The sequence below is a fragment of the Candoia aspera genome, chromosome 3 (genome assembly GCF_035149785.1).
Source record: "Candoia aspera isolate rCanAsp1 chromosome 3, rCanAsp1.hap2, whole genome shotgun sequence".
Lineage (NCBI taxonomy): Eukaryota > Metazoa > Chordata > Lepidosauria > Squamata > Boidae > Candoia > Candoia aspera.
This window is the reverse complement of record NC_086155.1, coordinates 66,154,276-66,166,672: the sequence shown is the minus strand read 5'-3', so window position 1 is coordinate 66,166,672 and position 12,397 is coordinate 66,154,276. Positions and strand designations below refer to the sequence as shown.

Here is a 12,397-nt window from a genome sequence, read left to right as displayed (position 1 = left end):
TGCAGTTATAGTAGTAGCACTTTAAAAGCTCTCAATCCTGAAGGCAATCTTGAACTGAGAGAATTAATTTAGGAACTGTTGTGCCTGTGGGATTACTTGCAATTCTTGACTACACCTGAAGCTTATATTTTGCAATGTCTGAAGAGCAATTGTCCAATAAGTGGTGTAATGATACCAGAAACACCCACACCTTTTTGATTTTATTTTATTTGGTTGCTTTCGGGTAATAGGCAGTACATGGCATGTTCAAATGAAACCAGCTGGACTAGTTTGGGTAATTATATCTCCAGGGCTGTCATTGCCTGTAAGCTAAGACCTGGAACAAAGATACTAGGATAATCCTAAAGTTTGCAATTTTTAAAGGACTATATATCATTCCCACTGAACTGAATGAATGGAACTTTTTATGATAAACAGAAATGTGCTATAAGTGAGCAGTATTCAATGGAATAAGAATCAGTTTTCTGTTAAATCACATCTTCTCATCAATACATTAAAAAGCAGTATAAGATCTTGGAGGGGCAGAGAGAAAAACTGATTCAAAGAAGAGAAAAACAAAACATTGTGTTTATATACAGAAGGGATGGCTAGGTGTTGGCAACAAATTAATAAACACAAGCTACATGCTACAACTAGTTAGATACTCAGGGCACTTAAGAGGAGCTAATATAGTCAGGGTTAACCCACAAAATCAGTGGAGCAAGCCCATGTGCCGATAGACACTCCCACCTACAAATTAATATCTGAGAAGTGAACATATGTTTCTCTTAACCTCTATCATCTTCTAGGGAGCCATGTCCAACAGTAACTATTGTGTCTTCACTTCTCTGACAGACCATATTCCTCTCAATGTCAGCTAGAAAATAGTCTGTACACACAAGATGAAGGTTTGGATTTAATTATTGTTGGACTGGTGCTACTATTAGTTGGAAATGAGCTGTTTTGTCAGTGGATCGGGATAGATGATTGCCTGGGGCCAAGTCTTACCTGCTACTGTTCCAAACTGCTACCCAGAACAGCTGCTTCATTATACCTAAGCAGCTCCTACAAATAATATGCTGCCTCATCAGTTTTGCCTGTTGTGTACTTCTGAATGGGTCTCAGAGCAATGCACTGTGAAGTTGTAAAGTAGCTGTGGCTAGTTCATTGCTCTCAACACCCTCTAATCTGTTTTTATAATCTACGTTTCTACCTGTGATGATCTTCATTTTATTGACTATTATTTCCACTGTTATATGGAGAACTGTGACTTAATGGACGAGGCAAATCACCCCCTTTTACAGTTAAGTTAAAATATCCTTAAAGTCAATTTCAACACCAGTGAGATAAGACAATCTGTGGTTTTATTGGCAACAATATGCCATTACATTTTTCTGGATGCTTTCTCAACTTCACAGTCTGGTATTTCCTTGTGATCTCCCAAAAATTATATTGGGTCCAGTCCAGATTACCTTTTCAAGATCAGCCAAGTCTAGCTAGTTGCTGCCAATAATCCATTACTAATAAACATTTGGTGAATGGATTTCAGCAGTTGCACTGTAATCAGCTATTGTGTTAAAACTATATAATCTTTGGTGGTATTTATCTTTGGAAAGATTGTCCAACATGTATAATCGGACTTCAAATATTTGTTGGAAATGTGAACAACAAGAAGGGACTTTTTATCATCTTTGGTGGATATGTGAAAAAGCTAAAAAAATTTGGACTACAAAATTTTGTATATTAATCCGGAAGATTTTAAAGATTAATATACAATCAAAACCAGATACATTTCTTTGGGACTGATGGATAAACATCTGGAAAAATCACATGGAACTTTGTTTTTATATATGATAACTGCAGCAAGACTTTTATGTGCTCAAAGGTGAAAAGGCTTGATATTACTTACAATGGAAGAATGGATGGTAAAGTTGATGGAGTTGGCTGAGATAGCGAAATTGACAGCTTTGGTTAGAGAGAAGACATTGACTAATTTTATGGCAAATTGGAAACTCCTTTTGGACTTTTTGGGTGAAACAGAAAAGAATGAAATTATGATACACAAATTTGATGATTAATAATATTAGTTGACAATAGAAAAAAATGGAAGTTATGTTGTAACCTTAGAGTAAGAGTTTAATGTAAGATTTACTTATATCTGTTGTAAAAGGCATCAGGAGTTACTCCTTTTTCTATTTCTGTTTTCTTTCTTTTTTCTGCACTTCTGTTCTCTTTCTCTGTTAGTTTGTTAGATTTTATCTCTTTGTTTTAATAAACTTAATAAAATTATAAAAAAAAACTATATAATCCTCAATAAGACTGAATATTTTTTTCCAGATGATATCTTTAAAAAAAAAAATTTCTTTCTTTCTTGCAGATTATTATAGGAGAGTTCTATCGGATCCACTGCCTGAAGGAGAAATCTCGATCTTTTATCCAGAACCCATACATTGCAGCATTATACAAGCAAGTGGGTTGCTTTGCATTTGGCTGTGCTATCAGTCAATCTTTTACCGATATTGCCAAAGTGTCTGTGGGGCGCTTGAGACCTAATTTCATTGCAGTGTGTATCCCCGACTTTACAAAAATCAACTGCTCCCAGGGTTACATACAAGAATATCAGTGCCTTAATCCTGATGAAAGCAAAGTCCAGGAAGCAAGGTAAGATTTTTTTTTCCCCAAAAGACATGTGTATCTCAACCAAAATTATGTCCTTTTGTTTACATGGATTTCGGAAGTCCAGCTAAAATATATAATATTTGGAAGAAGAACACAAAAGAATCTTAATGCTGAAGGGAAATCAAAGAAAAAAGCAATTAAAAAGAGGTATTACTGATATATTGAAAACAAGTCATTCTCATAAAAGCATAAAATATAAAGGTCGAAGATGAGCTTGAAAATCGTCTACCCAGTTTGAGAATACATGACTCTGTAATATTTTTGTCTGTCTCTTTTGGTTAGTATAGTACTGGAGAATCAGCCCATGAAACAGAATGGCAGAAAATTTGTGTCAGACCCAAAGGAAATACTCATACCTTGCATAGTCAGGCTGATTTTTTTTAACCATTAGATAGGATTATAGTATTAAGGTTTTTATCTATTTTATCTATTTTATCTATTAAGTATTAATAGATTATAGGATTCAATTGTAAAAGTGAATTGGACAGATTCATGAAGGATGACACCATCTGTGTGTCTTCTAGATACATATTATGACTAGTCTAAGAGGAAGTGTGCTTCCTAGCATTGGCTGCTGGAACTGGTGATTGTGTTGTTTCCATTTTCTGCTTACGAACTTCTCAAGAGTATGTGATTGGACTCCATAGGAAGATTGGATAGTTCTTTAATAAAACCGAACAGAGATATTCATTATGTTTGTACTGACAAATATTTGATTACTATTAATCTTTTTTTTATGTATACTATGCATAGATCAGTTACTAAAACATTTCATCTTAGATGTCTGCTCCCTCCATAGAAATTGAATTAATGGATTTGGAGGTTGTAATTTTAGAATAAAGAGAAGTTATAGTTCTATGGATTTTTCACTTTAAGAGATGGGAAAGCATAGTAACTCTGGTGGGAGGAGATGGACTAATTTGATAGATAGATAGATAGATAGATAGATAGATAGATAGATAGATAGAGTAATTGGCCATTCATTCAAATAACAAAGTGAATGCTATATTTTGTATCTTCCTTTTTAGGAAATCATTTTTCTCTGGTCATGCCTCCTTCTCACTGTATACCATGCTTTATTTGGTGGTAAGTGTAAAGTTATTTTACTTAAAGCAAATCATGTATAATCTCTTTCTGTCTTAGGTGTATAAATGGGAAATGAATGAACATGATGAACCAGAAAAAGAAAATAATCACTAGTACACATATTTCATTCAATAGATTCATAGATTAAAGCTTTATGCTACTAAAATCTGGAATATGGCTTCAGGGGCTTGTATCTTAACCCTTGTATACACTATCAAATTCCTATATGGGGTTGTTTATGCAAGAATAAGTCCATGTACAAAAAAGTGTTATTTATGAAGAAGTGTAGACACAGTAATTCAGATTGCTACTAGTTCATAGGTTGAAACGGACTGACTTCTACATGTTCATGCATCCACGTACAAAATTGCTTGGAAAATGTAGCAGTGTGAACATGGAGAAATGTGGTCATGTGAACAATGTTATTTTGGCTTCCAGACATCATTTCCATATGAAACAATGTGGCACAGATCCTGCAATACTGGTTTCTCTCTTTATAGTTAAGAGTTTCTGATACTGTAGTTGTTTTGCATCCAGCAGATCTTAGATTCAAACCAGAACCATACAAGTTTTTATCTAGAAGTTCCAGAATTCAGGTTGTCAGATAGTGTTAGGAATGACTGAAATACTGGAGGACTTCTGATTCTCAGTGGTAAACTACCATGAGTTTGATAGTCCAAAACATAACGATGCTTGTTCATGAATGTGGTACAGTACTTGTCATCAGTTGGGGCAGAAGTGAAACAGATAAATCACTGTTTTTGGAACTAAAGAAATTGGCAAAAAATACATTGAGAATGTATTGGATGGAATGGAAGAAGAGTTACTGGAGAAGGACTCAGTAACCCTAAATAGAATATATCAATTAGTAGCCCAGGTTAGCTGGTTGATGAACTTTAAAAAGAACACCACATCACTGCTCAGGATGAACAACAAGACAAAGCAAAATAGCAAAGAGGTCCATTCCCTCCCCCATGTGTCAGCCCCACTAGGTAGACCAGACCAGAAAATCAACTCCACCAAAAGGTTGAAACTACTTTTATTGAGATTGATTATAATAACATAATCTTGCAAGTCTGTACTGCACCTCCTCCTCCTCCTTGTATTCCAGTGAATTAGGGAGGCATCTGCTTGAGCTGCTTCCAAATGGTATCTTGTTCTGAACTTAAAAAATGTTTTACCCTTTGTTGTTGTAGCAATAGAGCCTGGATATCTCCATCAAGGTCATCTTTCTTACCCTCTATACCATAACACCTTGATTGATTGATCAGTGATGATGTGATTAAAACAATCACCTTGACTGGTGGCAAACATACTATCAAAACTTTACCCCTTCCTTCTCCCACCATGATGTTTTATATAAATAACAAAATTTTCTCCATCCCCATGGCTGTTGCAGCACCACCAACCACAAAGAAACAGCTTGTCACTAGAAGTGTGCTTAGGCCAAGATTCTGCTTCCCCCGAGGAAAGTAAATGAAAATCCACTCAAAATTGCCATACACTGCTTTGAGATCTAGAGTTCAGTTAAGTCTCATGCATACCCCAGAATTTCACTAGGGAACACTATAGAGACTGATTTTAGATACAAATCTAAAATCTTAATAAAGCTAGGAACACAAGACAGGCTGCATGTTTCTTTCCTACACTTTGGAGGAGAATATTTGTTTTCAGTTAGAGTTCTCTTTCAATTCTAAAAGAGAGAACTCTAATTTTAAAATACTCACTGGATGCAGGATTTTAATACATTAACTAGATTCCTGTCCTAGTTAAACAGCCTAGTTGGCTATTTAACCAACATTAAAACAAATGCAGGTTAACTGATATTACCCATAAACTGTGGTTGGTCTATCTTAGCTATTAACCATCATTTATTAACCTAGAAAAATTGTTAAGGGAGTCAACATAATTTCAGGCTTCCAGGAAAAGAAGATACATCTTTTTGAAAAAAATAAATAGCAGCTCTTTTAATATTAAAAACATAGTTGTGGCCTAGAGCAACAATTCAACCTCTTGTCTGCATCTGGCATGAACCTGAGTCCTCTGAAAGATTGCTAAAAATTCATTGCTTCCTAGAGTGTTGTGGCACCCACATTTTGGAAATGAGTGTCTGACAAGAGCCAGAGTGTAACATCAGGCAGAAACGGGTGGAGGAATACAGTCCCTGAAATGGGTCCATTGGTTTGAATGTCATGCATTCCTCACAACTAAAGAAGCATTTGAATGCTCAAAAAACCCTATCTGCACTGCTATTCCATTCCTAGCTTCATTGCAGCAGCATAAATAATGTTTACTAACTACTAATAATGTTTACTATTTATTAAATAACATTTAATAAATAAAGAGCACAAAGAAAAGCAAGAGCACAAAATATACACACTTGCACATCCTTCATTTTGTCAGAGAACATAATGAGATAATATTAGGCTGCTTATCTGGTATTTGCATATGTTGAGCCAAAATTATAATTATCTCTTTCATTAGGCTAAAAAAAAGAAACCCTCCTTTACCCAGGAGCACTCCAGGAAGCAGGGCAGGTGGATTTACTTGCCCACACAGTTTCACTCAAAACTCTGGGTCTGGTCTTGTTTTTCTTTGTCAATGAAAAATGGCTCTGCCCTTCCTTTCCTCGCTTGTTAGGCGAAAGTGCTTCCTGGCTGGAGCGGCTGGAAGCGAGCTGAAGAGAAGTTCTGAAAGAAGCCTTGAATGGGTCAATTATGGGTGGAACAGCCCTAAGCTCTTTGGAAGGGAAAAAGAGAGACTTAACGAGTGATTTGTGATAAAATATAATATGGGAAAGGCTTTTTTTCCCCCCTTTCGAGGCTTTCCAAAGATCTGTAGGCCCCAGATCTGCCATAACCATGGCAGATAAAATAGTAATGGGGTACCAAGGAGGGACTACAGACTCGAACATATAAAAGCATTAAACATGAGCATATATCTACAAATAGGCCTTTCCCACCACAATTCCTTCTTGCTGCTGCCTGAAAAGATAAATTAAGACAACTCCCTGCTGTTCCTCCTCCTTTCCCCTTTAAGATGGAAGCCATCTTTGTAATTTAATTACCATACATCCAGGCTGTTTGATAGTCTCTGTGAATTTATTTCCTCATATTTTCCTCTTACTTCTTTCTTCTGTGAAGATTTCAGTTACTCTCTAAACATTTATACCATTTCTTCTCAGCAATGCTAAAATAACATGGCCAGTGAACTGGATATGCAGCGTAAAAGGGGTTAAAGCTTGATTTTGGACTCCCATTCCCAGCAATGCATAGATGGAGTGTATGTGTTTGGCATTTAGTTATTAGCAATGAGGCTCGTCTCTTGGACTTTTAGGTGCCACCTTTATTTTTTCAAGTTGTGATTTGATCCTACTTTACAAAAAAGGCAGCCTTGCATGTAAATGATGGTCAGAAGCCAGATCTCTATTTGAAGACATTGTTCCTTTGAGGAATGGAGAGTGTGTGCCCTTCCAGATAATGCTGACCCTCATTTCTAACATCCTTAACTAGAGTAATGGGGAGGAGTCCAAAAGCTTCTAGAAAGCCACATGTTATTGAATCCTGTTAGGTTTAAAGGGCTAGCCAGTCCAAGTTTGGCTTAGGGGTATTGTAGAAAGGAAAAGGCTTTGAAGTTGCCCATCAGATGTGGCATAGCAGAAGTATGAAGGTCACAGTCTTCTAGTTAGGATGCTGTTTTTCTGCTCAAATCATAATAGTCATCCCTAGGTATGGATGTGCTAGAATATGCAGAATCAATCTATCTTTCCTTCCCTCCTTCCCTCCTTCCTTTAGTTTTTAGTGCAGCGTTCCCTTTTATGCTTAGAACATACTCTGAACTGTTTTGTTTGTTTGTTTTTTTCACTTGTTTAACTAAAGGAATGTAACGAAACTTCCTAGAACTGTAGTATGGAGAAGACTTCTTAAAACTTGGATTTACACGTCAAACTAAGTTATGGTTTTTAAACCATGGTTTGTTTAAAAAACCAAATGCCTGGGTGCAAACAGAATGTTTCGCCATAAACCATGTTTGAAAACCACAATGGCTAGGTCTAGACATTGTGCAAGGCCAAGATCAGTCTATACCAGGCCTGCACAACTCATCAAGGCGAAAGAGCCACATTGATAGATTAAAAATCCTCATGGGCCACATAGAAATACTGGAACTGTCGATCAACTATTCTGTGGCTAATGGAGCAGCGGAAACAGTGGAACTGGCAGCAGTGGCTCTAAATTTACTACTTAAAAAAAAAAAATTGGTGGGTCACACAAGGCTGCTTGGCGGGATGCATGAGGCTGGCAAGCGATACGTTGTGCAGGCCTGATCTATACTGTGGATTAGCAGAATGTATGAACCCGGTAATTGTACATTGGCTATACAACAGTATTACAAACCCAGAAAAAAAGGCTGATAAAGGTTGAATCGCATTGGATTTATGAAAGTGGGATTGCCACTGCTAGTGTCCAAATGGTCCTAGAAAGATGAAGTTTTGATTTGAGGCTGAACTGATAACAGGGAGAGTGTATCTGAGTATACTGAAGATCTGTGCATTCTTTCACACTTTCCAAAGGCAGCACATTTCATGGAAGTGTAGCCGTTTGTGAAATGTGTCCCCTAGTTTGGTTCAGCTCTGGAAATCTCCGGGGAATTGCTGCAAATAAAAATAGGTGGGTAAGAAATAGGTGCAAGGAAGTTTTAAGATTCACCTTTGGTTTAAATTACTCACAGTTTTGGATTCCTTTAAAAAAAACACTGGCATGCTCAAACAAGTATTTTATTTCTGCTGTACTGGGGTCTGTCTTTGCATGTTTTCTCTCATATAAAAGTGTTGCTAAATGTTTGCCTCCCTCCTCCCTGCTACATATAATGAAGGCACTTGCTGGTTTTGAACCTGCAGAGAACTTTCTGGCCCAGCTGATTATATCATTAAAAATAACCTGCTCTGCTACTTTCATTTGCTAGAATATAAAAAAAGTAAAACTTGGAAGTGCTGACTAATGGCAAACTATCCCACAAGGTGCTAATTTTCCTTCACTCTCGGATTGAGGAAGGAGACATTCCTGAGCCAACTTTCCTTGCAGAATCCTTTGGTCCACATTCTAGACCTCCAGGGAATGGATCTTCATGAAATTTGCCAAGGTTGCTGGTTGTTTTTGTTTTAAATTCCACCCAGATTAAAATTGTGTTTCCCCAGAATGCTTGACACATTAGAATTTTTAAAGCTTCAGTATTTACAGACTCATGTTTGGTTCCTGTTAAATTTGTAACATTCAAAATAATGCTTGCATATAGTTTGAAGATTCAGATTTTGCCTCTGCTCTTCGACCTTTAGAGCAGATGACATGTCATGTGATATATATAATATCACAGAGAGTATAATATGGCATATGGCATATTATGTATGTATGTATGTATGTATGTATGTATGTAATGGTTTAGGGAAACTATGATAGTGGTCTGTAATACATATTGTAATACATACTTAATAATATGGAATATATGAAGTGGCCTCAAAAACACTGATTTTTTAAAAGGTTTTGATCTTACATTTCAAAATAATGATGCCCCCTTTCTAACAGGTTTGAACAAATGCCTATCTCTGAGTATGTTTGAAGTGTTGCTAGAAGACAGTATCTCAAGCCCATCTTTTTAACATGTTGATCTATTGTTATGTAGAAATAAATTAGCCCTTATTATCTGTAAATATAGAACCAAGTTCTGATTAATTTATTCTCCTTTGGGCTGCACATCTCAGAACTTCCCATATAAAAAGGAGCTGAGAAATTATGCATATTAACAGATAATTGATTGCTTTCTTCTATCAGTGGAGGAAAATACTATTTTAAAAAATAGTTGTTGCTAAGGAGACACTGCCATCATATGCTTTTCACACTTGGACTTTTAAAAATCACCTTAGTTGGGTACATGTCATCTTATGGTAGAAAAGTGATGTTCCAAACTAAAAGGAGACGTTATCTGATAAAATTAGCCATTTCTGCCAAATTTTCATGCTGGAATATCATTATTTAGCTTGTAGATAGGTGCCCCAGAAATACTTGGCTAATAGATTTCTGAGTCTGGTGCTTTGAAATTGAAACTTCCTTTCTAAATTCAAGAACAGAACAATGCTTGGAGAATCAGAGAGGTGATGGTTCCCAATGATTGGTTCAATATAAGCCAGCTTTACTAACCTGATACCATTTAGTTTTGTTGGGAATCAGCTCCCGAATTTAAGCCTTGAATATCTAAAAGACACATTTTGTTAATGAGAATATCTAAATTTTATTTTTAGAGGCATCATTGAGTAATTATGATAGTACTTATAATGTAACAATTATCTATACACATGAAACAGTGTTATATTGTGCCTTTATATTAATCAGTAGTTCTGCAGTGAGTTCAAAATCTCAACTTCTGTAGGTTTACCTCAGAAAGGAGAAAAAAAGTTAGAACAGGGGTGGGCAACCTGAAGCCCCACAACCATATAACCCTTGATCCCTTCCCAGCTGTTTTCAGCCCCAAGGAACCAAATTGCTGAAAATTGGCACCACAGTTTTTTGCCTTTTTGTTGTTGAACAAAAAGTAGAAAGTAATATAAACCCCAGTTAGATATAACATGGTTTGTAAAATAAAGTTTGTAAAATAAAGAGGAAAAAGTCAATTCCGTCCAAATTTAGAGAAAAATAATTCCAGCTATGTCCATCTATATAATGAGATCCTGCCATGGTGGTATTTAGCATTCTTAACAATTGAAAGTGGGGCAATTGGCTACCAAAAGTTTGCCCATCCCTATGTTAGAATTTGTTAGCACAAACTTATTTTTGCCTTAATGTCCTGTTCTGATACAACTATGCCAGTCTCCAAAAACTACATATTCCCTTTGTCCTCCTTAAGTGGAGAACGTCAACTGCTGCCTTAATGTTTGCCAGAGTTTTGCTACTGTAAGTCAAGCACATAATGTTGCCCACAGGAACCATGCATATGCCAACACAGTTTGCAGCTCGTCTCTGGATTGCTTTCTTACATAGACTTGCTGACATTTCTTTAATTGTGTCATGAGGAATTAGGAAATAAACTCCTAGACATCTTTAATATTTAACAGTTGAATTTATAGGATTGCATGATATTTATTCTCAGCTTGATGAACAGGATGTTCGTATTTCCAGGGATACCAAAGCAGACCTAAAACTATATTTCAGTGGGATGATGGCCAATGTATTATTCATTAGATAAACATTGGTGACTGATTTCAAAGCACAGATTCAACAAAGGAAATACTTTAGTCTTCCCCTGTCTTGCATTTTTCTAACTTATCTGAGTGAGGTCAAACTCTAGTACTCCCTCATTTGAAAGATATTAATCTTTACTACTATAAAAAGCTATGAATTAATTTTATAACCACATTTCAATTAGCCAAGTAGTACTTTACATGTTTTCTTATTTATCTCCAAAGACAACATTACATTGTATGCAAAGCCACCCCATCAGATTCATTGCTAATTCAGGGTGTGTGTGTGTGTTTCAAGTGTTCAGCCCCCAAAATATTTATTGTGTGTAGTTGGCTGCATCTCTCTTCTCCTTTCCCTAAACAGCTTCCCAAAATGATATTCTCCAGATGTTTGGAGATTATAATTAAAAACTGTAGTTCCAACACATCTTTAGATGTCAAGTGAGAGAAGGGTGTCCAATTCAAACTGAGTTCCTCCATCCTTCTCAGCAATTTCAAACAACACAAATTCATCCCCGTTTAGTGATACAGATGATCTAAAAATGCTTTTGCTCAGCCAGGACAAATAACAGAAAGTTAATCTGACGTGCACAAGCTTCATAACATAGGTGTTCACTAATACTACAGGAAATAGCAAAAATGACATTACATGGGTTACACTCTGGAATGAACAGCCCTTTTTACGGTGTATTCCAAAATGTAAAAATATAAGGAACTATTAATAGTTTTCTCCTGCTGTTCTAAAACTTGCTGAAGAAACATGGATACCTCATTTTTATTTGCTTAGGATCTCTGGTTGACCACAGTCTATTCCCTCTGACGTCACTGGAAGTCCCCTGGCAATGGCGTATTCCCTCAGAGCTGTCAATTATGTGGTGGTGCAGTTCCTGCCAGAGTTTTAATACATGCATGGTTTTTCAGACACTCTCGTGCCCCATGGTCACTGGGTCATTGCTTTCTTCCCTCCCTCGCTGGTTTTGTCACACTTTTCTAGTCCACACTACTGGTGGCTATTTTTCCCATGGCTGCCCATTGGTCTGCTGTTGTAGTTGTTCAATTTTTTGTTACTATCCAAACACCACATTGGCGCCTCTATAAACTTCCTATGACTGAGTTAGCAGCAGTTGGAGACTTCAGTAAAAACCATGTATAATTCACTGTAAAAACAACTTACATTTTAAAAAAAAATTAAAGGTTTGTTTTCTTTAGCTTGGTTTTACTTTATAATGAAAGCCTTTAAGAAGTAAGGATAGGATGGCAATGTCAAAATGGATCACGAATGAGACATGGGGAGGATTTGGTTAGCAAGAACACAATTAATTAACCCTTCACGTGTAGTAAACTTCTTGGTCAAACCTGCTGTTTTTCCAGCATTTGGTCACAAGTATATTAGATGCAGATTTTAGCCTGAATTCATCTGTGATA

General features: G+C 36.4%; 1 protein-coding gene across 1 annotated transcript in view; it reads left to right on the top strand.

The window, feature by feature from the left end:
• PLPP3 (phospholipid phosphatase 3) overlaps nucleotides 1–12,397 on the top strand; it is a 77,596-nt gene that overhangs the window by 47,707 nt on the left and 17,492 nt on the right. The window contains exons 3-4 of the mRNA XM_063298009.1: nucleotides 2,357–2,640; nucleotides 3,687–3,744. Of these exons, the coding sequence (XP_063154079.1) occupies nucleotides 2,357–2,640; nucleotides 3,687–3,744 (342 nt within the window). The remainder of the gene's footprint in view (nucleotides 1–2,356; nucleotides 2,641–3,686; nucleotides 3,745–12,397) is intronic.